Source organism: Antedon bifida, chromosome 4, assembly GCF_963402885.1.
Source record: "Antedon bifida chromosome 4, ecAntBifi1.1, whole genome shotgun sequence".
Taxonomy (NCBI): Eukaryota; Metazoa; Echinodermata; class Crinoidea; order Comatulida; family Antedonidae; genus Antedon; species Antedon bifida.
Window position 1 is genome coordinate 3,153,463 of NC_136229.1, and position 27,722 is coordinate 3,181,184.

At 32.9% G+C, this 27,722-nt stretch overlaps 2 protein-coding genes across 5 annotated transcripts in view; both read right to left on the reverse strand.

The window, feature by feature from the left end:
* Window positions 1-456: 456 nt before the first annotated feature.
* On the reverse strand, window positions 457-11,134 carry LOC144841488 (mitogen-activated protein kinase kinase kinase 20-like). Of its 2 annotated transcripts, none has more exons than XM_078697840.1 (15): window positions 11,032-11,134; window positions 10,321-10,584; window positions 9,932-10,019; window positions 8,359-8,457; window positions 7,248-7,339; window positions 6,233-6,370; window positions 5,770-5,856; window positions 5,549-5,678; window positions 5,363-5,414; window positions 4,595-4,812; window positions 3,987-4,192; window positions 3,232-3,324; window positions 2,320-2,508; window positions 1,646-1,904; window positions 457-1,298 (listed from the first exon to the last, which is right to left on the reverse strand). In XM_078697840.1, the coding sequence occupies exons 2-15, from the start codon at window positions 10,519-10,521 to the stop codon at window positions 613-615; spliced, it is 2,538 nt and encodes an 845-aa protein (XP_078553966.1). In that variant the 5' UTR covers window positions 10,522-10,584; window positions 11,032-11,134; the 3' UTR covers window positions 457-612. The 2 variants fall into 2 exon arrangements, with proteins under 2 accessions (XP_078553966.1, XP_078553965.1); XM_078697839.1 differs by having other exon boundaries at window positions 3,232-3,327.
* Window positions 11,135-12,091: 957 nt separating this feature from the next.
* The window catches only part of LOC144840439 (uncharacterized), a 35,919-nt gene continuing 20,288 nt past the window's right edge, over window positions 12,092-27,722 (reverse strand). For 2 of the 3 annotated variants that reach the window (XM_078696250.1, XM_078696251.1), the window contains exons 2-10: window positions 19,446-19,509; window positions 18,364-18,487; window positions 16,939-17,400; window positions 16,290-16,582; window positions 15,703-15,799; window positions 15,246-15,415; window positions 14,075-14,244; window positions 13,422-13,594; window positions 12,092-13,290 (exon numbers count right to left, since the gene is read on the reverse strand). In XM_078696250.1, the coding sequence (XP_078552376.1) occupies window positions 13,235-13,290; window positions 13,422-13,594; window positions 14,075-14,244; window positions 15,246-15,415; window positions 15,703-15,799; window positions 16,290-16,582; window positions 16,939-17,400; window positions 18,364-18,418 (1,476 nt within the window). In that variant the 5' untranslated portion in view covers window positions 18,419-18,487; window positions 19,446-19,509 and the 3' untranslated portion in view covers window positions 12,092-13,234. Of the gene's footprint in view, window positions 13,291-13,421; window positions 13,595-14,074; window positions 14,245-15,245; window positions 15,416-15,702; window positions 15,800-16,289; window positions 16,583-16,938; window positions 17,401-18,363; window positions 18,488-19,445; window positions 19,510-21,478; window positions 21,531-27,722 lie in introns of those variants that run through there. The other variant, XM_078696252.1, reaches the window with a different exon arrangement.

Below are 27,722 nucleotides of genomic sequence, written 5' to 3' on the forward strand. Positions count from 1 at the left end.
TACGTTGTTCAGTTATTTATTATGGTTAACGACTGTTAGCGATGATATTTACTATATTTATTACGTGATGATGACGTCAGTTATAACGACGTTATAATAACGTTAGTGATGATGAGCACAGTGATGACTTAGCGACTGAGAAATTTGATTGTTAGCGATGATAAAATTGATTACGTTCGTGATGGCGTTAGTGATAATGACGCAACATTGATGATTATCTAATTAGCAAAGATAAGTTCATATTATTACGGTCGTGATGATGATAACGTAAATGACAACCACTATGGTACTGATTGTTAGAGCAGACATTCTTCCTCCAACTTCATTTTAATTTATAAAATGCTATAAAAATGTTTATATTTTTAAAAAAATCAGGTCTGAGTTCAAATAAAAACAAGGGTTATTTGCGTTTTCCCGCAAAAATACAATTATTAAAGAACATTTTCATATAACATATACAATATATCTTTTACATTTATTCAGGCCAATTTATACATAATAATATTGCAATTCTACCACAATTTAAGTAATATTGATTCCTTGCGTTGGAAGGTATTTGATAAAAAAATAAATTCTCAAAACATTAAAATTAAATTTGCGAGGTAGAACACGTTACCTACGTGGTCCTTTTCCCTGTCCGTTAAAATGTCCTCTTTTTTTATGATAGACTGTGTCATTTTGTTTTGGTCTTCTATCTACAATTGTCCAATCGCCTCCATCAGTAGTGCTGTTAACATTTGTGCCTTCAACATCATTATTACCACTATACCCTGTTGAAAATTCGTCATGTCTTCGTTCGTTTGAGTGAGTCGTAAGGCCGTCGCTAATCGCACGTCCGTACCTGCTCCCTTGTTGTACAGAAGGGTAATATTTCTTCCTAGAATCACTCCTTCCTCTCGGATTTCTTTTAAAACCCTTGCCATCGTGCGCTTTTCTCCGTTTATCATCAATGCTGCCATACCCACTTTCCTGACGACCCGATAACCATCTATTTTTATCACGTTTTACATAAACACTACTTTTATCAGGTTGCTGAAAAAATAAATTTTTCTGAGGAATAGTGTTACAGGCATTTTGGATAGTAAAATCCCCTTCTCTGTTAGTGTTAGGTTTTCGACAGATATTTGCATACGAGTTCTGACAAGAGTCAGATTCCGATGTATAAGCTGATGATACACTGTTTCCCGTATCGGTAGAAAGACTCTGTAATTCGTCACATAAATTGGTAGTATTTTTGTTCGTTTTAGTACAGTCTTTTGGTTTAGAAGATGCAACTTGCGACCATTCACCTGAGTTTACTAGAAAGAAATTTAAAATCACATAATGTACCTGCGTCATCTTGTACCATACTACAGAAAGTAACACAACACATTTGACATCAACAAATTACATTACCTGTTAATGGTTTCTTATGCATAAACAAAAGATTTGTTGTTTCCAGAACTGCGACTTTAAAAATACTGCGTATAAAGGCCAATTTACACACAACGTGAAGTGGACGGGTGGTTTCTGCTTAGGATAGATAAAGATACTAATCGGGGGACAAGCTACGTGGTTTTCCGCTTACCGTTCGTCTGTGTAAATTGACATTAAATGTATGTATCGCTGGCAGTGCGTAACAGATTAAAAAATAAAAACCACAAACCTTTATTCTCATACTTGTAGGGATTAGTAGGAGGGCCTTTGGGGTTCCAGCAGTTAGTTTGGTTACATACTGTTGTAGGGGACTGTTTTGGGGTTTTTGAGGCTAGTGATAATCTGGTCCCATCTACACTCTCCATAGAAGACAAACGACGATGAAATGGGTGAATATACAGCTTTACATTCATTTCTTCGACATGGCCACCATCCTTTATATGGATTTTGTGAACATATTTTGTTGATTTGGGTTTTTTTACAATATCCTGATTAAAAAAAAAATCATTTAATATCAGCGCTGGTGTAAATATTAGTAACATTAATCTCTGCCTACACTATCAAATTTTATGTGATGTGCCCATATATGGACATTATGATGTCATATCACTACCATATTTAAGCATATCACTACCATATATTGACACATCACATTTTTTTGTAATAAAGTTTGATAGTGTAGACAGAGAAAACATAAAGTGACTCATAAACTTAACTTTACTACATTTAAAATATAAACTGACCTTTAACAATATAGTATAAATATGCCTTTTAAGATATTATTATTATTATTATTATTATTATTATTTCCTAATAGTACTTTTTTGAGGTAATACATCAAGGCAAGTAAATATTATACTGCTTTTTTACTCCTAAAGTTTGTATATAGATTTCTTTATTTACCTGGTAAAAAACTGCACAATCAACAACTTGACATGGGGAACTTGACGTCTGCCATTTACTCATAACGTACGGAGATTGTTTAATCGTGACGAACTCTGTCGATGAAAATTTAAATGTAACCTCCTCAATGCATGTTAATGCCAAGTCATCACCATCAATTTCAATATACATTTTCCATTTTGGTGTATCCTAACAAAAAAGAAAAGAATTTTTTTAAAGATGTCATAACTACACTGGTTTGAAAGAAATCCACTCCATAAATTGTTCTTAAAGCTTATTTTAAACTAGGCGAATTAAATTGTGCGAATCCAACGTCACTTGCAGAGAACAACCATTGGTTGTGCAATAAAATAAAAAGTAATTGTTTCGCTAAAGCAAAAAAACAAAAATTCTTTCAATTTGCCTCCTAGTGAAGAGATTCAATTAAAAAATTATTCTGAAAATCACGCCATTGATTGGGATAATTTGAAAGTAGTTGACAGGGAATCTGTCAGATTAAGACGCTGGGTTAAGGAATCCATCTGGATCAGGAAGACCCCCAATTTTACTAGAGATGAGGACGGTTACAAACTCAAGTCAAGTGTGGACCAATGTGCTGACCCCGTCATCTAGAAGTCAACGGTGACATACGTGTCACTACACTTTGAGAAAGCCAACTGATAGTTGGCGAAACGTCAGGTAAATAAAATAATCTTTATTTACTATTACTATTACTATTACGGTTGAGATATAATTAACTATTATATTTTATTTGTAATACCAACCGAATGAATCTTTTTAATGCATTTTTAGTTTGTTTTACATCAACGATTTTGCTTAATTAACCAACAATTACTGTTACCAGGACAGACATAAATAAAAAAACTAATCTTTATGAGTCAGCTAAAAGTGCCTAGCTGTTTATTAACTTACAGTTACAGTTCCTTTTCTGAAATGATTTCCAAAAATTAATGTAAGAATTGTTGTCGTTGATGCTGGACTTGGTTCTTGTTTAGGTGTCGACGTCTGCTAAGTATTAGAAAAACAATAATAAATATTAGGAAGTTTATAGAGCTTACAGTCTCATGTCTGCCATACTCAAAATCGGTTCTGTAAAGCTAGCTGCTCTCACATTTGGTCGGCGCTCAAATTCAGTAATCCAGTGTCAAACTAGATATTCATGCTCACTTTTGATTGGCCAAAAGAAAAAAAAATTGTACGATTTCATAAAACAAATGGCTTCTTGATACACCACTCTGAATCAAGTATGTACAATTTACCATTTTCCACGATATTTTTCTGAGGGTGCCGGAACAAATCGGGGCGCAATGCAATCCCATGCATAATGTATTAGAGGTGTTACGTAGCAGGTAGACGTTCATCATCATCTCTCGTACAAAAAGGTTTCGTAACAGCTTCCATTCAGGCACTGAATGCTTGTCAGTATACCGTATGAGAGTGATGTGACACTTTGTAATTGTTATTCATTTATCTGTTTTTGTATATCTCAGAGCAAACAAAATTTCAATGTATATTTTATATGCAAATGACAATAAATGGAAGTAACTTAAACAGACTCGATAGCAGTTTCATTAAAAAAAATGCACATAGGCTGAAAATTGGAATGTTCCCTAATATGCATTTGAGTCAACCCATAACACACACCAGTTGAATACAAGACCTTTTACCTTCATGTTCAAAGGGGGGAAGTTTTGTAGACGAAAGTTTTCATGGCCTAGTTCTTGTATTTCTCTATCAAGTTCTTTTCGATGTCCATACGAGACCACGCCCATTTGTTCTAAATCGTCAAGAGTTAACGTAAGCAATCGTTTTCCTGTGATGTTATTTTCAATGAACAGATCAGAATAGGATGCTAATTCACCAGGCTGTCCACCTTAAAAAGAACAACACAGAAGTCTCAACTTAGAAAAATGAAAATGCAGATTAGCTAATACTAGTAATCATCAGATGCTCGTCTACTATTTTCAACAAGAATTTTTTCTTTATTTCATTTGTGAAGCCACCTTTATTCAGACTTTATACAGTCAACTCTCCCAATACACCTTTGGGCTGGCCAAATATGTCTGGTTTTCCGGAAATCTGGTGTTCTGATTGTGTTTTTAATGTTTAAATTTTGGGAGAGTTTCCAGTTTCAGAGAGTGCGATATTTGGAGAGTTAACTGTACTGTGTCTATGTAGAAAAACATGTTCCACTACAAAAACAAGTAGAAAAACCACTTCTTCTTCATATTAATATTTATTCCCTTCATAATGTATAATATAAATAATACAGTACCTTTATTTCCAATTTGTTTAACCCAAAGACAGACCTCTTGATCACTCCAAGTATTCACATCATTGTCGGCTTCAGGCCCAAATGGCATCACCTGATGTTCCACCAGCTCCTTCTCCCAGGCTTTCAGGTGCCGCTCTTTCTCTTCCAATTTCTTTTCTTTATCAGCAAGATTGCGTTCCATTGATTTTAAAGTTTCTAGTGTTTGCTCAATTTCCAACCTTTAAAGAAAAATCATTTTTTAATATTTATCATAAAAATGAGTGGTGTAGTATGATGCTTCCTTTAAGCTCTGTCTACACTATCAAACTTTATGTGACAAAAAAAGGTGATGTACCCATATGGACATGATGATGGCATATCACTACCATATTTGAGAATATCACTACCATATTTGAGAATATCACTACCATATTTGAGCACATCACACTTTTTTTTCAAACTTGTTTGATAGTGTAGACAGAGCTTTAAACACCTGGGTTGACATTCATAAATTTTATAAATAACTTCTTTATCAAACAATCTAAGCAATTTCCTACACTTTAGAGAATATTACTTGAGGCATGTGCAATATTTAACACTAGAGGGCAGCAGTTTTGTCTTAAGTAAAAAAACCGTGGGCATCAGCTTAAGCAATGTCAATTCTACTATTTATCTGCAGAAACAGACATTTTTATCTTAGTTCTGGGAATTTTTTTCTTTTCTAAAATAGTACAAAATTAGGCAAACATTTCCATTAGAATAACTATACATCTGACCAACTTTACATACCTCCATTCGCTCTTTTTCTCCAAGAAGTTATCCGTTTCAGTTGGTAAGTCACCTAAAATAATAATTTTAAAAATATATTATAATATACCATAATAAAAATGCTTTATAATGAAAGTGGTGTGTTTATGATCAGTTTGAAAAATGTACGAAATGGTGAATATAACTATATTTGGCATGGAATCTTACCATCATTTAGCATTGAATCCAATGTCTTAAGTATTTCTTGAGAATTTAATCTTTCTTTTGGATCAGTCTTCCAGCAGTTGGTCATGAGATTAGCAAACAGCGTTGGGCAGGTTGTGGGAATCATCAGCCTCTACAAAGATAATAATAATACACTGTAATGCAAGGCTAAAAAAAATTATGAAATTTTAATTTAAAATGTTATATTGATAATATTTCTATACCTCATTTTTATCAACAACCATCCATGCAACTTGGATACCGTCAAGTCCTTTAAAGGGTACTTCTCTTGTTAGTAACTCCCATAAAACCTGACCACAAAAAATTAAATTTCATCAATGATATTTTTTTTCTGTAATAATGCTTAAAATTAAGATATAAAACACCGGCACAGATCTTGGTATATGGGAAGGGATGGAAAGAGGAAGGAAGTAGCTTGGCAACACATTAAAACAAGCCCCACCTCTAACATAAGTAAAATCAGAAGTTCAACGAAGGTAATCTAATAACAGGACACTGAGTTTGCCTTGCCAAGATAGGAACATTCCTTTGATCTTATGTCTGGCTGCAACAAATACAAACAGTACTATACTATGTACTTGGAACTGATCGTTTCGCAGCCACACATAAACCCTTTAATCTCTGGAGCTCAGCAACGTGTTGTTAGATTGCCTTGGTAAAACTTACCACGCCATAAGAGAACGTATCACATGATTCTGATGCTGGCATGCTCTGGATGACCTCTGGCGCCATCCACGGGTAAGTGCCTGCGCAAGTCATCATAGTGGTATTGCAGGCGACTTTAGAAGCACCAAAATCACACAGCTGTGTAGTAGATAGTGAATCAACAAGATGGTAAACAACTAGAATGATTAATTAATCATGTCAAAATGATGTTGAATATAGGCCTAACAATACCATTAATAGTAAGTCAACAAGAAGATAACAATGATGATTAATTAGGTCATGATGATAATAATTAAAAATTTTAAAAAAAATTATGAAAATAATAGTAAATTATCATAATGATGATGGGCCTAACAACATCATGTTGACCAAGCCCGACTGACACAACATTTAATGACATTGAGTCACTTTTTTTTGTGTGGTTTTAATTGGGCATTTAATATTCTGTAGAATCTTATATATGTTTTGTCAGTAGATCTTGCCCAATAAGTAATATTGTTATGGTTTTGCATGGTGAAAATTAATATAATGATAAAGTATGTGTAAAATGTATGGGTCACAACTATAGGGCAACTTAATCATATGAATCATTTAAAAAGAAATGTAAATCATAAAATAAAATATTTAAAAAACATGAAAAATGAAGATTAATCAAATCAGACTGTTTTAATAAGTTACTATTCACTTCTGCATAAAAAAACAACAAAAATAATTATTTCACTTATAAAAAGACAAAAGAAACGTTTAATTTTAACCAAAAACCCATTGTCTGACAAGTATTTTTTCCTTTAAATTACAGTTTTTTCAGGTAAATACTTTTTTTTCGATCCAGTTTTTGGTCAAAGTGAATGACTATTAGTATTATGTGACATTAAAATGGCATATTTTAAAAAAATTTACTTTAGGGGGACGATATAATCTTAAAAAATTCTCTTCATGCATGACTGAGTTTCTAACACAAATAACACTACTTCCCATAAGAGATAATATCGCATACTTCCTGCTAAAATCTTACCTTAAGTATTTTGTTGCTAATGACACAGTTACGAGATTTAAGGTCACGATGTATGACCTTGACCGGTGCTTCTTTGTGTAGATAGTTCATGCCTGAATAAATCGGAATATAATAATTTAAACAATTAGATTTGTTATTATTGGTATGAATTAACTATTATTATTTTTGCAATTAAATATATGTATTATTTTATTACATGTCTACTGTAAATAATAATTCATGGAACAGCATAACAAAACAATATTGAAAAAGTGTATACAAGAATTGAGTGGAGTTGTGGCTTGGTGGTTATGATGCCTGGCTACCACTTCAAGGGTCCTTGGTTCAAGTCCAGATTTTTTCTAAGGACAAAATTACAACTCCACTCTCAAAGACTTGTAATAAGACTTTGTTTATGTAGAGCATCTTGTGTATATGTTTGTCTTGTGAACCTCTAAAGGTCCCTAAAGATCAGCAATTGCTGGATGGATCACCCTCAATAAATATGGTAAAAAAAAAAAAATTAACTAAAAAACAAAAATACTGAAACATTCACTCTCATGAAGGAGAGGATTAGTTAAATAAAGTAAAAATTTAGTAAAATAAAATAAAAGTACAGTTAAATCAAAATCAACATGAAGAGTAATGTAATGTAATTCAAGAAATCAAAGAAATTACAATATTAAAGATGTATTGTTCCTCAAAAAACATGAAAAATGAAGATTAATCAAATCAGAGACTTTGAATAGGCCATTTCGCAGTTTTTCACTTCCGTAGAAAAAAAACAAATTATATAAAAAATAAAATAAATTGTTAAATTCAACCAAAAACTCACTGACTTCTAGTCAATTTGACTATTTTTTGCATTGAATTAAGTTTTTTCAAGTAAATAATTTTTTTGTTTAGACCCAATTTTTGGTCAAAGTGAATAACTATTATGTGACATTAAAATGGCATATTCGACAAAACTGTAACATTTAAATAAATTAATTTTTCAGGGGGACAATATATCTTTAAAGCATTAAATATAATTATCATATTATTTGTATTGTATTTGTATATGTTTTTATACTGATTATGGAATAAAAATGTCGATGATTGATTGATCATAAAAAAAAAAAATTTCTTTTACCTAATGCCATATGTCGAGACCATGTTAAAATTTGTGTGAAATCCAATGTATTGCACTGATTAGATATGTAGTCATAGAGTGATCCCTCTTCTGCATACTCTGATCAAATATAATAAAGAAATTTACAACATAAAAATGGATGATTCACAAAATACGAGGGAAAAAAATGTGATGTGCTCATATATGGACATGATGATGTCATATCACTACCATATTTGGGCATATCCCTACCACATTTGGGTACATCACACTTTTTTTGTTTTGTAAAACTAGTTTGATAGTGTAGAGCTTAATATAATATTATTGTTGATCCACGCAGGGCTAGCCACATTGATGCCAATTCAACCAATCACATTCTCATATTTACATAAGCTATTTAATATTACATATTCAGTTGCATAATTTAGGTTTAATAATTATAATGGAATAGCACTTGAGGCGTGGTAAAAGCTTGCTTTCTATACTAAATAACTCATAAACTAATCAATTAATCAATAATTGACCCATTTTCAGAAGTAATTTGAAAAACGATCTTATTAGCTTTTTGTTAATATTTGTTGCTAGAACACGATTCTTTAATAAGATTTTTAACACTGCTCTTCACGACACATTGTAAAAATTTGATTGTTAGTCAATATGAAAAGCAGGTCACCTAAATCTGGAAAAACATGCATAAGCCTAAGAAAGAGCCTAAGTAGCCTAGCTCATAATGATTTTCACTCAGAGAGATGTTATAAACCGAAGGCTAGAGAGCGTACTCAAGACTGAAAAGTGATTCCAACAGGAGGGGGAACCAAAAAGATGGCGGCTGTAAATGTGTTCAAAAACATTATTTAATATAAAAAATACAATAAGACCCCATAAATTACAACACATATTATTGTTAAAGCACAGGTAAGTTTTTATTAAATTAAAAATATTGTTAATCGTAATGGAATGAATAATTTCTTGGTAATCTAGCATTTTTGAATTCGAGGATCATTTAGAATGTGTTTGCGTTTATACGCTTAACACGTAACGCATTGCGTATCATTCTCACGCAGATAGGCTCAATACAGGCATATAGTAATGCATAATGCGTAGGGAAAATCTGATTGGTCGATTGCAGCCACCATCTTGTTGGGATAACATTGGAGTTTGCAATCTAGCCTTCGCCTATAAAATCTTTGCTTTTGCGTCATTTGTCGACAAACAAAAAATAAATAAAAGGGGCATATGACTGTTGTTGGTAACTAGTTTTAGTAAATAAAGCTAGTATAAAGCCTGTTTTATATAGGAAAAATATTTACACAAATTAATCATTTCTGAGTTCTGATTGGTTGACATATTTTTTCACTTCACAAAAAGTAGATGAAAATATCTATAGATTCTTTGAATAAGTTTGCCTCTAATGGAAAACCACATTTAATAATCAGTTCATTTTATTATAATTAGTTATTTAATATAAGTTTATAATGCATAGATCTGATTTTATGCAGTGAAAAAATATACACAGGTCATTCATCATTATTAAGCATCATGATAATTTAATAATTAATAATTTTAATAATAAAATATGTTAAAAGTTCCATACCTGTTACAATACAAAAATTTGGAGGTTGGATCACAGCTCCATAGAACTTGACAATATGCCTATGACTCAGACAACTTAAAACTTGGGCCTAAAAAAACAATACAAAAATAATGTAGAAATAAACATTGACTATAAAAAATGTTTTTTTTTTCATTCAGAAAATACCCTGTGGAATAAAGAATGTCTTCAAAAAGCAAATTATATTAATTTTTATACTTTTTATTTATATTTAAATTTGAGTTTTGGTTATTGTGCTTTCAATAATGCATTCTATCTTGTAAACCCTTTATTGTACTTCTTTATTGATCTTCATATTTCTGGTATAGCATTTTTCGATTTTCTATCAAGGCTAAATAAATCTGAAGAAAAAAAAATGTTTAGTTAGGTACCTCTTTTTCTAAAACGAGTAACTTTTTCACAGCTACTTCTTGATCTTGTGAAATCCAATGTGCTCTGTAAACACACCCAAAAGTACCACTACCACATCGTTCATAAAACTTGAGGTCGTTGAATTTTATGTGTACATATGAGGCCATTTCTCGTCTGCTCTCAGACATGCTCTCATCGGTTTCAGAAAATCTGATGTGCATGTACTGTCTGTAGACTGGCTCAGGGTCTTTCCATGGTGACTATTCCTTCTTGATGATTTAAAACTGAATGAAAACACAAATGTATATTAAATGATACTCTATAGGCCTAGCTAGTTTAATATATTACTTATTAGTAGTAGAGTACTAGAGTAGCCTGGTCTTGTCTAATACTACTAGCTAGTACTAGTGTACTACGACTCTAGGCTAGAGGCTATATATAGCCCAGCCCTACCTAAACTGTATTTAGTGTAGGCCTGGCCCTATACTATAAGCCTAGAGGGCCTAATAGTATTACTCCCGTCTAGACTAGTAAGTACGCCTGGCTAGGCCAACTACTATTATAACCGGCCTAGACCTAGTTAGAGAGCCGGTTCGGGCCTAGGCTAAGTTAGGCCCATACAAATGGAAGGGCTAGGCCTAGCCAATTAATTAGTGTGAATGTTACTATAATAATAAGACTTACACCTAAATATTAAAGTATATATGTCGGCCTTTCCCTAAGGCAATTACCTTTCTACTTCAAAATTGTACCTTTGTGAATAATTACAAATTTTAAATGATTTTTTGTTTCATTTTTTCCTGCGAGGGTTTCTTATTTTTATTACTGTTTTATCCTGCTTTTCGACTCGAGCAAGGCGCCCTCTATACTCTCTTGTGTCAATCTTTCTTAGAAGAAAAACTTTATAACTTTCTAGTTAGCCTACTTTTACTTCAAAAAATATCGCAACATAAAAATTATAACAACATTGCGCAGTTTTATTTTGTTAATCACTACCTTCACTAACCGTCGCTCTCACATTACACCTGTTCTTCGAGAACTTCACTGGCTCCCCATTGACAATCGGATCAAATTTAAAATCTTGCTCCTTACATTTAAAGCACTTCTTTTTAACCAACCTGCTTACATCCGCCAATTAATCACCATTTATCTTCCTGGACGGACTCTTAGATCATCTTATGATTTCTTACTCTCTGTTCCACACTCTGGAATTCACTCCCCGCACAAATTAAACACTGCTCTTCTGTTGCCTTATTTAAAAAATTGCTCAAAACTTATTTTTTCGACCACTAACATGCACCTTTGATTTTGTACCTCGGTCTTTGAATTGACGCATTATAAATTTTGATATAATAATAGTATAGTTACAATTACAGTAATTAAAAAAAAAATAAATAGTAAGTTAAAGTTAACCTATTTTGTAAATCGGCATGATCGAGGCTTAGAAAAATGCGTTTCTTGAATGTTGAAACACGACAGTATGTCATTTTAAAAATCTCTCTAAGGCATACTTTCTTCTAGGTTGTAGAGTGATGCATGCTCAACTACATAACCACATTTGTACACAATTCTGAGTTTTTAAATTAATTTTAAATGAGTCAAAAGTGGGTGATAGTTTTACAAAAGGAGCGGAAGATTATGCCTCTACTAACTATAGTCACTGGTAGTGCACCCGAATAAAGCACAATATAACCAGAACGAATACGGATTCAGGGAGGAGTCGTCCGAGAGAGCCTGGAGAAAGTAAGAAAGAGAGAGACTATTATCTTGGTTTATAAATATTATATAATTTGATATTATACTCTACTTTACCTGAGAAATTAATTTAAAACCAATTATTTATCCATGCTTTACTTCACATATCTTACATTAAGTATAATGTATTTATTAATCTTTAATGTACACTGGGTGGACAGTAGTAATACCGAAATCGTCAGAAAACAATCTAGAAATGTAAAAATAAATCTCTATTTATATCCCCTTTTCCTCTTAAATTGTAACGTGTCAATGAGGTTCCGTCTGATTCTTCTCTCATCCAATGTTGTCAGACCAAATGCAGTCAAACGTTCCTCATAGCTTAAAAATGTATTGTCCCCCTGAAAAAATAATTCTTAAACATTTTTTTTAATATGCCATTTTAATGTGACATAATAGTTATCCATTTTGACAAAAAATTGGATAGAAAAAAATGTATTTACCTGAAGAAACTGTAATTTAAAGCAAAAAATAGTCAAATTGGCTGCCAGCCAATGAGTTTTTGGTTGAATTTAACCATATATTTTGTCATTTTATAAGTAAAAAAATGATTTTGTTTGAATTTTTTTCTACGAAAGTGATTAACTACACTACCAAAGTCTGATTTAATTAATCTTCATTTTTTCATGTTTTTGGGGACAATACACCTTTAACTCCTTCATACGTTTAGGGATTGTGTAGCTTGTCTCCGAACCTCTCCCAAAGTGATATCTATATTGTGGAGACCAAGACTAGACAGTCAATTCCGGACAAGTCCTAACTAGCCCCATATATAAACACTTGATATTAGCAACAGACTGATATTTAAAATATCTCCTGATGATACAACCAAGCACCCGCTTTGCTATCTTAAAGGAATTTATATATATTTTCTTATTTTTATATTTTTACTTTATATTCTATAATACTCTTCTATAAAACACTTATATCGAAAACGTGGCATAAAATAAAGTGCGCTCGGAGATTGAATTAACGACCTCCTCTAGCCAGCCAGACAGGGTTACCCCCTCCCCTCAAAATCATCTCGATCAGAGCCGCTGTCGAGGCACTTTTGTCGGTCCACTTTTCAATAAAAAAAATGATGATGACTAGTGTGGCATTCGTTCATAAAAGACACAAAAACGGTGGACGGAATCTTCTTTAAGGAGAGCCAATCCTCTTTCTTTTACAATACCATTTTTAGGGGCAACGATTGTACAAAATGCGTACCGTCAGTACATGCGCTTTCCCTATGGCTGTAATGAAAGAAAAACAAATCATCATTTTCAGTACGGTATTGCAAAATCACATAAGGTGTTAATTCAATGCACTTTAAGTTGTTTTGTTTTCTCTTCTGATAATCACTTTCTTTACTAGACATACTTACACCCAGTTGTCCAATTCTCCAAATTACTTGTCAAGCTGTACAGAAATACTGGATATGTACTACCCCGCTGAGTTTCCCACACGCAAAATATAGGCGTATCAATAGCAACCAGCCATCCCGCGTCCACCGAGCACCCACCGTAGTTAGAATTGATGTACCAGGTACGTAAATTCCTTTATAGTATACAAACACACTCAAATTAGGGGTTTTTTTTTTCCAATTTTGCAATAAAAAAAATATATTCAAATAGTTATATCCTTCTTGTTGTAGGCATATCTGGTTGTCTGTGAGGAAGCAAGGAAGCGTAACAAATGTGTTGATTGTGACAACACAAAACATTTTAGAACATTACGATATAATTTACGACTATTGATTTTCTCCAGCTAATTCTTAATTAATTCTTCTTCTATAAAATGCTGTATGCTACCGCAATGAGTGCTTTTCGGAAAACAAACACTGTTAAATTAATTTTTAACATTCAATTTTTCTTGTTCTAACCAATAATTAGTTTCTGATTTCCTTCACTTCTTTCGCAGGGTGTTGGCGCAGACAAACACATGTGTAAAATTTTAGTACAAGTAGGAACAAGGTTGGTTGGTATACATGCGTATAATAATAATAATAATAATATTATGTTCGATTAATTTACTTACGAATCACCATTTATCCCGAAGTAGTTGATTGCGGCGCTTGTTGTTAAATCTGTCCACGGCGAATCTATTAGATTACTCACACTATACCACGACGTAGTGTCTGAATCAACTCCGTTGAATACCAAAGAAATTAGCTCTTCAGCTGATGCGGAATACAGCGTTACTTTTACCTGTATAGAGTTTTAGAGAAAAAACAAAGTTTAGGCCTACGTACATCATATCCATCCCGAGTTCGTTTCATACATTTTAATGTAAATACACAATAAAGGGTCTTTCACACCTGTTCCGCCGGCACGGTTCCGGTCCGGCGCCGGAAAATCCAATCGAACGTCCATTAATTCAGCTTCGGCTGCGAAAACTTGAACTTATACGCATGCGTGTTTGGGATTAGGAAGATGGAAACATGAATACGCATGCGCAGAGCTGAACACTTTCGATTCGCGCGAACAAATTCGCCCTGTGGAAACGCAGCTTTAGGTTCACTATTCACACATTGTGTGGCATTGAATTATTAATTAGATGTGATATAGAAATTGTTTGTTTAGTTAGTAAAATCAAAAGGAATCAGCTACATGAGAAATAATTGTTCGCATTGTTTTCGTAGATTCGTAGTAGATTTCTTTTGTTTTCGGACAATGGCAGTGAACAATCCAACCAGAATGACTTACGCGTGCGCGTATTAACACTGATACGCACAAACTTGTGTGTATAGTACACACGATATCTTGAGAATGAAACCAAAGAACTTATAACACAAGAATCTCCTGTTCTTCAATTTGCATTCAAAACACAGTATCGGAAGTACAGGGTTAAAAGGTCAAACTGGGCGACGCCATTTCACAGCATGGAGCAGCGCCCCCTCCAAACTAGGAAGTCAATTACTCGACCCCCCTAGAGTATTAGCAGATCCCCTCTATGATTTTGACTTTCTAATTTGATGCGGGCGCCCTACTCCTCAGTCAATTACTCTACCCCCCCCCCCCCCCCTCCCCTAGAGTATTAGCAGAACCCCTCTATGATTTTGACTTTCTAATTTGATGCGGGCGCCCTACTCCATGGCTCACAATGGCGCCACACCCATAGCTCTATTCTATCCCACAATGCCTTTCGAAATTGTTACGCGCTTCGGACGAACAGGAGATTCTTGTGTTATAAGTTTGATGAAACATACTTGTTGTACTTGTAACGAAGCCCATTGTTCAAATTTCTCATTTAATCTAAAGTTTTGCAAAGACGACAGTGAGGCAGCCGCATCAGTCTGCGACGCACCAGTTCCATCAACATACGCAGAACGCACAGATACTCCCGTTTCTGCTACTCCCTTGAATATCAAATTCCATACTAAAATGCAAATAAATTGGTTACTTTTTTAAAATTTTAAAATGAATTGATAGCCTTGGCATGATATATCAATATAAATATATTTTGAACTATTATAGGTATCTGATAATTTTGAAATATTTATATATATTTATATTATTATTATTTGTCGATAAATGCCGGAAAATATTACTTTATATTATAAACAATATTGTACAGTTATAGTTACATGTGTCACATGTCTCCAGTGAGGCTTACTTTGGGGACAAGTTTGTAGCAATTGTGTATTTACGACATGCGGAACTCACCATAATTGGAGCTATCATCCCCAGCACATCGGCACAAACGAGTAGATTCGCACGTTACGCCATTGTACACGCTACAAATGTCACATTCATCATAGTCCTTTCATAAAAAAAAAACAGATTTAAGTTAGCAATGCCTGGTTGGAATCGTAGAAACCTTTAGGAATTCTACAACATATGTAACACTAACTGGTTACTCAAAAATCTTGAATCAAATCCAGTAACTACATTGGTTTTGTTTGATGCCAGTCCCTCTGCTTCTTTAGTCCATGCTCATAGCACAGGCTGCTAAATTAAATAAAGGCAATCAGGGAACTGAGCTCGCCTTGATAGGAACTCGTAACAGTCCTTTGATCTTATGTCTGGCTGCGACAATTACCAACCGTACTGTACTATATTCTCCGTCTGTCTGTTAGGGTGTGGAACTGATCGTGTCGCAGCCACAGATAAACCCTTTCATCTCCAAAGCAAAACATCCTGTTGTTAGATTGCCTTGGTAAGACAGGCCAGTGATCTGGAACCCATAGGTTCATCGCGTTCCATGTTAGAAGGTCTAATCACAGAAACACAATCTTGATAAATAGACTCACCTGTACTGTTGCCTCATAGTTAAACTCATAGTACACAATATCATCTGCTGTAACTTGGTAATTAAGAGTTTGTCCCTTTATGACGTCATTCAAATGACAATTTCCGTTTTCTTTCTCATATGTTATAGACCAGCATAGATCTTCTTTCTGGCATGACGTAACGCACGCAATCGCAGACGGTCTCTGTACACTGCGTATCAGGTGGCCTGGTAACTTCCAACCAGGTTCTACCCTCTTCATTGTGCTCATGCGTTTACACTTTGTTGTAATGACAAATCGATTATCGAAATAATCTGGAGACAAAAATAAAATACCAAATGAGAAAAATATTATTGACTAAGAATATACAACTTCGTAAAAAAAAAGAAAAATACTGTAACCCAAGATTATAGGATGGTATTATATTATTATATATTATAATTATTATCAAACAATATTATTATTTCACTTAACATAACACCTTTTCCTAATATTAAGCTCTGTCTACACTATCAAACTCTAACAAAAAAAAAATGTGATGTGCCCATAATATGGACATGATGATCATATCACTACCATATTTGAGTATATCACTGCCATATTAGGGCACATCATACTTTTTGTGTACTAGTTTGATAGTGTAGACAGAGCTTTATTAAATCATCAATACCTTCATGCATTGCGATAATTGAATATGTCCTAAATCCAGTTCCCCCTATCATGTGACTTGACCCAACAACGAGGTCTTCAATGGAAATAGAATTCACATATTCGACCTGTGAACTTTGGTTCGAATCATATCGAATCAACGACTGGTCAAATTTGAATCCTATCATATCGCCAGCTTCCACGGGAATCCATTCCGATATCGGCAACTCATGTGTATGGATTTCATTGGTAGATACCGCTGGTAACAACGTTCGTCCTATTACCTCAAATTCGTTAGAGCCGCTGGTGGTTCGCCATACTAGTCCAAGAAAGCTTGTTGACACTGATGGATACCATTTCCAAGCTTTGACATACCCAGGGCAAGTGAAAGGGCCACCAGAAAACACCATGGTCCAACCGTTCGTGTCTAAATATTGTCTCTCCGTAAGGACGTCATCGGTTGTTGTACTAGAAACACATGTATCTAATTATGAAGAAAACAACTATTCAAAAACAACTATCTTAAACATGTATTGTCCCTCTGAAAAATAATTTAAAATTTTTTTTTTTAATATGCCATATTAATGTCACATATTAGTTATCCATTCTGACAACAAATTTGATCGACAAAAAAATTATTTACCTGAAAAAACTGTAATTTAAAGCAAAAAAATATTGAAATTGGCTGCCATTTATTTTGTCATTTTATAAGTGAAAACATTATTTTTTTCGGTTTTTTTTCTACAGAAGTGATTAAATTTATTAAAACTACAAAATACCATATAATATTAATTAATCTTCATTTTTCATGTTTTTGGGGGACAATACATCTTTAAGAAAGTACTAGATATAATATTTGATATTTTGAGACTGACTAAACGACAATTTTGCATTTTGTCGTGAAAAAATTATTTTGTACTAAAGATTGTTTGATATGTCAACGAATTCTCTACAAAGATATGAAGACAATTAGATCACTTAATGTATGCTACAATAATGCCCTACGCCGTATACTGAATGTTTCTAGAAGCAGTAGTGTATTGAACATGGCGTCCCTTCCTTTAATGAGTAGGCCTATATGCGAAAATCTATTTATAGTTTCATGCAACGAATGTTGTATAGTTGTAATATTCTTGTTGCTTGTATTGTCGGTGGTATTCTATATATTTAGTATTATTATTATATATCAAAGTATTCTATATATTTAGCTTAGAGTTTGCGAATTTTCTTTTTTTTTTTCTGTTTGTATGGATAAAGTATTCCGAAAATGCCTCAAGAAATTGATTGATTGATGTCGACAAAATAACTAAAACGTCACCCGAGGCCAGTTTTATTTAATATTAATGATTCTGTCAATAAAAACAACCATAAAAATATCAGAAGCATTTATCCTCATCATCATGAGAGCGTAATTAAAGTCCATCTATGGTAAACTGATCATAATTACCTTTGGTGGCGGCAAAGAGGATACTGTAGATGAACAATACGCTGTACTTCTCCATCACGTCCACCTTCTTCTCAATTAATTTCACTGCCAATTCAAGTACGCGCGTACGTCGTCGACCAGAAATCTACAACGTTAAAATTGCATTACTCAATCAATGTATTGATTTTCAAATATTCAAGTATACACATCAAAAGTATTTATAATAGAATGGAGTACAATAACTGTAATTTATTATTATTAGATAATAATGAAGTAAAGGAAGTCCACATGGTTTTATCTTTTAAAGTATTATTAACAAATTTGGATTCATTTTCAATTGTAATTATACCCAAAGCTTTAAACCACGAATGAATGACATATTCGCCCAGCAAGCTAAAAGACAATTATAACAGACAAAAAGTTAACTCATGTACAGTATCAATGTATTTTTAAAAATTTGTCATGGGTTGTTTCTCCCATCTTTATTCAGAGAAAGAGAAACGTATAATAAGTTGAAAGAAGTACCAAATGATAGAATTAAAAGGAGGAGAAGGAATTACAAATAAACAAAATAGGGAAAATTCTCTATACTCAGGAGAATCGAATATATAGATGCTTTCCTCGGATACAAGTAAGACTGTTTTAATGTGCATATTCTCCGCGGAGCGCGGTGTCTGTTAAGGGGCGTGGTACTGATCGTGTCGCAGCCACATATAAACCCATTGATATTCGGAGCTGTTCAATGCTATACGTGTACTGACAATAGTCAAACCGACTAGGTTATTTGTCGGAAAAGAGAATGATAGCAGTTTTAAAACAGAAGATTGAAATATTCTATCAGTTCTTGATAGAGTTCCTTTGCAATCTGCAAGAGGCAACCTCACAAGGCTAGGTCTAATCGAAATTCCTTTAAAATGAAAACACGTGTCTGGTTACCGGTAAAATTTGATTGTACTGTGGATCTCTCAGCTACATCCATGTATTTTAGATAATATTTGGTTAAATCATCGTTAAATGTATACATAAATTAAACAAGAAATCATGATGTAAAATACAGATTTCTCTTAAAATGGTAAAATAGAGAATTTGACAACAAGTTATACCTTTTTTTCAATAGGCCAAGTCTACGTTACTTAGTTCAAATACTGATGTTACCATCTGGACTCCCTACAGTAGAAAAAATGCAAAAAAAGTATTAAAAAAATGTTTAAAAAAAAATTTAAAAAGAAAATCAGAAAGAAAAAAAAACTAAAAGAAAATCAGTAAGAAAAAAAAGAAAAAGAAAAAGAACTTTTAAAAAGAAGAAACGAGGAAGAAAATATCAATAAATCAATTATTCATCAATTTAATGAAACACACACAATGTTTTAATACTGTAAACAACTAAATATATCGATTCTAAATCAGTACTTTGATACATAGGTCTACATACATCTTAGATTCGGATGAATATAGGCCTATATATAAGAAGTATTGTAAACATTTCTGTAAAAATTAGGCGATCTTGTCAACGGGCAAGGACCCATGGTTTCCAAGTTTCGATGAAAAAAACACCTTAATACGAATGAATGAAGCAAATACATTGCCATTAACTGTAATCAACTATCCTCCCACGCACAGACACTCACATGCTAAACATAAGTGGTTAATTTACTTTTTTTGTCTTGTGTGGGTTCGTCCCACTTTTATTACACTCTGTTATAAGTATAACAATAAATATTTATTATGTACATTTAAATAAATTATTTTTAAACATATTGCCTTTTCGCTAATTTATATGATACATTGTTAAAAGCAGGTACCATAAATTGATATAGTTTACATTGTATATACATAAGATGATTGATTTCGATGTTAAAATCCGCATTTTCCTTCATTTACATTTTAAAAATACAATTAATTGAAATATATAAATGACAATAGAAAGATGATAAAAACGTAGTTATGACAGTAGTCATTATTCTATTCTGATCGTGTTCGGATAGAGAGGCTATAAACTATAAAACTAAAATATAAAATACCCTCCCTTTTCGCCTAGAAAAAATGGATGAGATGAATGAGAGGAATGCAAAAGTTTGAAAATAAGATGTTTAGAATGGATAGCATGGAATGATGTGTTTAATGAAAACCGTAAGATTAGAGTCCATACACTGTGCAAGTCCAAGATAATATTTTGGCTCTGTGTGTATGTGAGACGCTTCATACCCGAAAGACATCTTACTATATTATAATACAATTACTGTATAAAACAAGCACTTTGTTATATCATTACCATTAGTGATTACTTTACTTATTATTCAAATATCGTCCACCAAATGTATAGAGGCAAAGACATAATAATAATAATAATAATTCAACATTTATTAGTTTCTATCAATGGTATAACAATACAATAAAAAAGAATGATAATTTATAATGAGAAAATACAAAAAATACCATTAGCCTAATAGAGGATCTTGCAAGAAGAGAATACTTGTCACGCAAGACCCATAAACAAAAGAAAAAAATACATTTGATACAATTAGGCCTACAGAAAATTTAGACATTTGGAACTATAAGATGCAAGAAAAACTGGAAAAATATTTTGAACAATGCCTAAAATGAAGGAAAATGTAGATAAAAAGAAATGGTAATTTAGAAGTAGTATAGTTTTTTTAGTTAAATCAAAATGTTACCAAAAAAAAGTTTCGAACTGCATGACTTTCCGGCGTGATAAAACCAGATAAATGTTTTACTAAACGTCATATCACTGTTATGAATAAGCCTACTATAAAATAACAATCAGTACGTTACCTATGTCTGGAGTAAACGGAAATACATCTTTCGGTATTGCATCCAGTATCTAATATGATGCGCTATCACAAATCACCAGGCTGTTAAACGGTAAAATGGGTTTGACGCTTGGACGCGTTCGACTTATACAATGAAAAACGCGTTAAACGTTTATTGCGTTTATTGAAACGTTTAATGAGTGCCTTATTTCAGTCCGTAGCGCATTGTGCATTGCATGAGTAAACAGCCCGAAAATAATTTCTGAGGACATTTTCTTATTATAAGCATCATCATAGCAAGGCAACTAATACTGTATACACATTTTCTATAAAATCTCTAGCTTGTATAATTTTCCTACCATTACCATAGTCCTTTGATAATGGTCTCCCAGCGGCCTTTTTTGTCCGATTCAGTAGATATACTAGTAGATTTATTCTGTTAAAGATGTATTATTCCCCTGAAAAAATAATTTGTAACAATTTTGCTTTTAATAAGCCATTTTAATGTAACATAATATTTATCCACTTTGGAAAAAATGTATTTACCTGAAAAAAACTGTACTTTAAAGCAAAAAATGGTCAAATTGGCTGCCAGCCAGTGGGTTTTTGGTTGAATCTAACCATTTATTTTGTCAATTTATAAGTGGAAATCTTATTTTTTCCGTTTTCTTTCCTACGAAGGTGATTAACTTTATTAAAACTACAAAATACTTTTTAAAATGTATTTAAATTTCTAAGAAACGAACTATAATGGCCTACTATACGCAATCATTGATTTGTTTAAACAAATGGATTCAGTACTGTTATTGAGTCACGAACTAATATGAATGAATTATTAATGATATAATGAATTCTGAAACCAAAATCTTCTGATACTCAAAAACTCGCCTTCTTAATTACCTATAGAATACGAAATTAATTTATTTCGCTTAATTTTGCATTATCGAACGCGACAATCGTCTCATTATCCAAGTAATCGAATAAACTCATTAATGCAGTACGAACGAGCGCCGCCTATCGACATATTAATATTATTTGTCATCACCCGAGCTGTCACTCACTGCAAGTTAAGACTGTTTTCCTGTCGACGTTAGTCGACGCTATCGTTAACAATAATCGGCGATCTTCTACGTAAACATTGAAATGTTAACGATTTACAGGAAAAAATACTCACTATCGTTATCATTTCAACTTGATCGTTTTCAAACCGACGATAGCGTCGAATAACGTCGACAGGAAAACAGGCTTTAACTGTAAGCTCTGTCTACATTATCAAACTTTATGTGGAAAAAATGTGATGTGCCCATATATGGACATGATGATGTCATATCACTACCATATTCAAGCATCACTACTATATTTGGGCACATCACACTTTTTTTGTCAGTTTGATAGTGTAGACAGAACTTAAGAAACGACAAATAATCTTCCGATGCTACACATGTACTGGTAATTGCCACACTGACTAGGTTATATTGTCGAAGGTTGGACAACAGAGGTTTCAACAGAGTTTACCATGCAAGAGGAGGCAACCTCATCAAGGAATGTTACCTGTGGTCTATTATATGACATTAAAAGGGCATATTTAACAAAAAATATTTTTTTTCAGGGCGAAAATATAATAGCTACAGCTATGAATTTTAGATACAAATGTTAATGAGTACATACATTTAAAAAAGAAAAATACAGATTTCTCTTAAAATGGTAAAAATACAGAATTTGGCAGAATTCTGCTATAAAACAGTAGTTTATGTTACCTGGTGACTCAATAGAAATGTTTGAAAAAAAAAAAAATAAATAAAATGTTAAACATGAAAGAGAGAAAAAAGAAAGAAAAAAGAGGAAAAAAGGATTTAAAAAAAGAAAAATCAAGGAAGAATAAACAGAAAGAAAGAGAAAGAAAAGGAAATAAGAAAAAGCAAAAGTAAAGAAAAAGTAAAAGAAAAATGAAGATAAAATAAGGTAAAAGAAGAAAAAGGATAATTTTTTGCCCATGTAAATTTGCAAGTAATAAATTATGGCCAACGAAAAGTAACATTGATTGTTAAACGTGGATGGATTCAACACCATTGATTGCTATTTAATCCCAAGGAGAACTGAGTGAGCTTATTGTGTTGTGTACCAATATCTACATATCGCCCTCTCTGTAAAATGGTCGCCTTGCTTTTACCAGTTGAATTCAGTAATCTATCTGTATCTATCTATCTGTAGAATCGGGTTCTCCCACTAGCGACGCAACGCAAGGACGTAACGCAACGTAAGTGAGTTGACCAATCTCAAGCGATGGATTATTCAAACTTTCCCTTGTCATTGGTCTACACGCTTGCGTTGCGTGTACGTCTTTGCGTTGCGTCTTTAGTAGTGGGAACCACGCTTAAGTAGCTGTGGGGAGGGTAACATCGCCACTATAACTGAATTCCATAAAAAACATTTTGAAAAGATCAATGTGTAATATATGGTTAAATAAAAGATCTAGGTGTAAAAGAAATTAAACTTATTTTCCTTAAGATGGTCAAAATTAAGAAAGTCAGTCTCAGGCTGATGTTGCCATACCCAGAAAATGAAAAAAACAAGTTAGTGATGGGTATATGGTGGACATTTTTGGTATCATAGCGCGAAAATAAAAGAAAAATTGATGGTTTTCTTTTAACTTACAATTGGAGAGAGAGAAAAAAAGAAAAATATAATATTTTAAAAATGTTTGTCAATGCCATAAATGTACATATAACGGAATTGTAATAAAAGTGGGACGATTCCACAAAGACAAAAATGTATGTAGGGCCTACATTTCATATGTGAAATCCATGCGTGCAACTGAGCTTTTAAAGATGTATTGTCCCCCAAAAACATGAAAAATGAAGATTAATAAAATCAGACTTTGAATGAAACTTTCTAAAAAAAAAGATGTTCTCATATAAAACGACAAAATAAATGGTCAAATTCAACCAAAAGCCCACTGGCTGGCAGTCAATTTGACTGTTTTTTACTTTAAATTACATTTTTTCAGGTAAATGCATTTCTTTTCAATTCAAGTTTGGTTTAAAGTGGATTTATTTATTTATTTTATTTAAGAACATATTTAGACAGGATAAAAACATATCAGGTATTGCACAATGCACCTGTTCTACATATGGTCCTGTTTTTTTTTAGAGCAAAAGATTAAAAACATTCATAAAAGAAAACTTACAATAAAACTTTAAAAAATCACAATACAAAGACAGATAATATTTACAATGTTTAAAAAGGAGTGACAAATTTAAAGATTTATTGTCCCCCTGAAAAAATAATTCTTAAAAATGTTGTTGTTGAATATTCCATTTTAATGTAACATAATAGTTATCCACTTTGACCAAAAATTGGATCGAAAAAAAATGTGTTTACCTGAAAAAATGTAATTTAAAGCCAAAAATGGTCGAATTGGCTGCCAGCCAATGGATTTTTGGTTGAATTTGACCATTCATTTTGTCATTTTATAAGTGAAAACATTTTTTTTTTTCGTTTTTTTTTCTATGGAAGTGATTAACTTTATTAAAACTACAAAATAACATACTCAAAGTCTGATTTAATTAGTCTTCATTTTTTTATGTTTTTGGGGGACAATACATCTTTAAGGGAAATAATATAAAATGAATTGTTCAGAACATGTTTACAAAAATAATAGTACTGTAATAAAATAGTCTAAAAAGAGAAAATTACAATTATAAAATAAATAACTAATATGTGACATTAAAATAGCATATTCAACAAAAAAATGTAAAAATTAGTTTTTCAGGGAACAATACATCTTTAATACTTTCTCTTGGCTTTTAAATCGTTATTAACAAACCACAAAGAAATACAATGCATCAATTACACTCAGAGACATTATTCAAATGATGTCTAAATTTGGTGTCTGAAATTAGACTACTTATATTAACCAATTACCTAGCACAATGATAGCATGTATAATAATAGACATTTAATTAGATTTTATGCTCGGTTACACGAAAGTTATTAAATATCGCTTATGCCTAGTAAGTAAACAATAATACAACTATCAAACGTTTCGTAGGTAGGCCTACACACTTTGATTTTATTTGTTATATTCTAAGTGGATTTCGAAAACATCATTATAATAGGCATCACCAACGATCTGGGGAAAAAAAGAAGCTGTAAAGGACGCGTAAATTTGATTTGAATTGTCGATCGAAGACAGCAAACGTGGCTCATCTTAGTAACCGTTAAACTGCGACTGCTTTTTCAACATGATTATAATCTTTCTACTTTTATATTTAATAGTACACGCTGATGGTGGTAAGTACAAACGAGTTAATTTGATGCTTTTATTTAGATTTTATTTAAAATGTCTGTTCTTTATTATAAATATAATATAGACATTTACAACGACAAAATAGATAAGTCCTTTTTGTGTGGTGCTGGTGCTGTGGTGGAACCTAATGTTAAGCTCTGTCTACACTCAAACTTGATATGACAAATAAAATGTGATGTGCCCATGGACATAATAATGTCATATCACTACCATATTTGGCCATATCTCTACCATTATAATTATCTCTATTCACATCACTAGTTTCGCACTGTAGACAGAGCTTTATTTTGTTACGATTTGTAATACAATTATAATATTTTTTATGAAAAAATGGATTCCTATATATTTATTCTTTAATCCAGAACAATATATCACATTTGCATAAATTCTGATTCTGAAAATTACCCATCGTAACAAGGTTTTTAATTGGGGGTGCGGGGGTTGTTGGAGGGTGGATAATTAACGACGGTTGTTCAGTTTCATTGCTGACAAAAACATAAGCGGGGTTAAAATCATGTTGCTGTAAAAGGCATCACATGTGATACGTATGAGATGCTATATTATGGAATTTTTCTATGATACTGGGGAAATATTAAGATATGGCATCGGGTATCCACTGAAAAATTCTGTCCTAATACTGTATGAGGACCTTACACCGTCTTTGGAGTCACTCTTAAGTATAGGGTATGACTGCCATTTCCATAGATTTGCCATGGATAGTTACTTACTATTTCATTATTAAAATTATTAATATTTTTATTTATTTATTTAAGCTATTTGTTTATCATTTGTATAGACATCTGACGCGCGTATCAAAAATAATTTGATAGAATTTTGTAATGTTTAGTTTAAATTACATAATATTGTCTCTAGATTCATCTCTATTAATTTATCTCAATTAGGAATCATGTGTTATACGTGTAGTGAATCTTCAACCAATAGTGATTGTAATACAAATACCGAAGATTGCCAACAAGCTTACAAGGTAATTGGGACACTGTTCAGGTAGTCTGTAGAGTGGTCTGTTTTATGTTAAGCGTGGTTCCCACTTAATACGCAACGTAACGCAACCTACTCAACGTAAGAAAATGCCCTTCCAATATTTGTGTTTGCCCCCGCCTGCGTTAAATCAAACCTGCGATATTTGCAGCATTGTTACGCCGTCGGTTCCCACTTGTGATTACGCAATACATCACTTTGCGTCAATACGTCGCTGCGTTGCGTCCTAGTGGGAACCACGCTTTATAGACTTGCCCCAAGTCTGTATTTATTGTCTTTTTTTTTTATTTATTTATTTGTTTTTATTTCGACCGCGATTTTTGTCTGAAAATACAGACTTGTGAAACACGTATAGAAATCGATTTGCAGACCGCAAACATCCGATAAGAATGACGTAGGTTATCATACCGTATTTGGCTATATGGGGCGGGCGGTATGTAAATATGGATTTCGAATCAACCAATGATCATTTTGTTTCAAAATGAAAAAGATCGAGTACGTACGTACAGTGCTGAATGTACGATCGAGACTGAACAACTGTTGAAATATAAAATCGTGTTGCCAAGTTGTTTTGTTTATTAATTGTTTAGTCCTGGCCTAGGCCTCCTTTGTAGGGCTACTCAACTCGTACGTATGACCTGCCAAATAAAACGTCAATAAGGTACATACCACTACCGACCGGCACACAACAGGGCTACACCACCACACAGAACAGGACAGGGTCTGGGTGGGAATTAAATCAAATTTTCCCCGCATAATAAATGATCCATTCAAAGTTTGATTTGGCGGAGAAGCTAGCCTATCATATCAAGACGAGTTATCATGTTCTTGGGAAAAATCTCATCAAATGTTTACCAGACTACTAGGCATATAAAATCATTTCTAGCCTTCAGAAACTTTCATCAATGTACCCAACCAAGTACACATTCTAAACGTAACATAGCGCATGCGCATCGTCTTAGATGTTGAGTCTTTGAAAGTCTGAAATATGAATATTAAAACGACGTACGACTGGATAGCCAATGGCATGCGGCTGAAACTAGTCAACTGGATAATTTATGCACCAAGAATTCTTGGTGTCAAACCACGTGACTTATGCGTGTTTCCCCAGACGGAGTATCCAAACTCAAGTAATACACGTATGAAACGCCATATGTGCAAAAATATTTATATTTTTACAAAACTCCGTCTGGAGCCCAGACTACACGCTTTAGTCCACCAGTCGACTTTTCGATGTTTGTCTGAAATACAAGCTCATGTAGTATACGTATGAAACGCCATATGTGCCAAAATATTTGTTT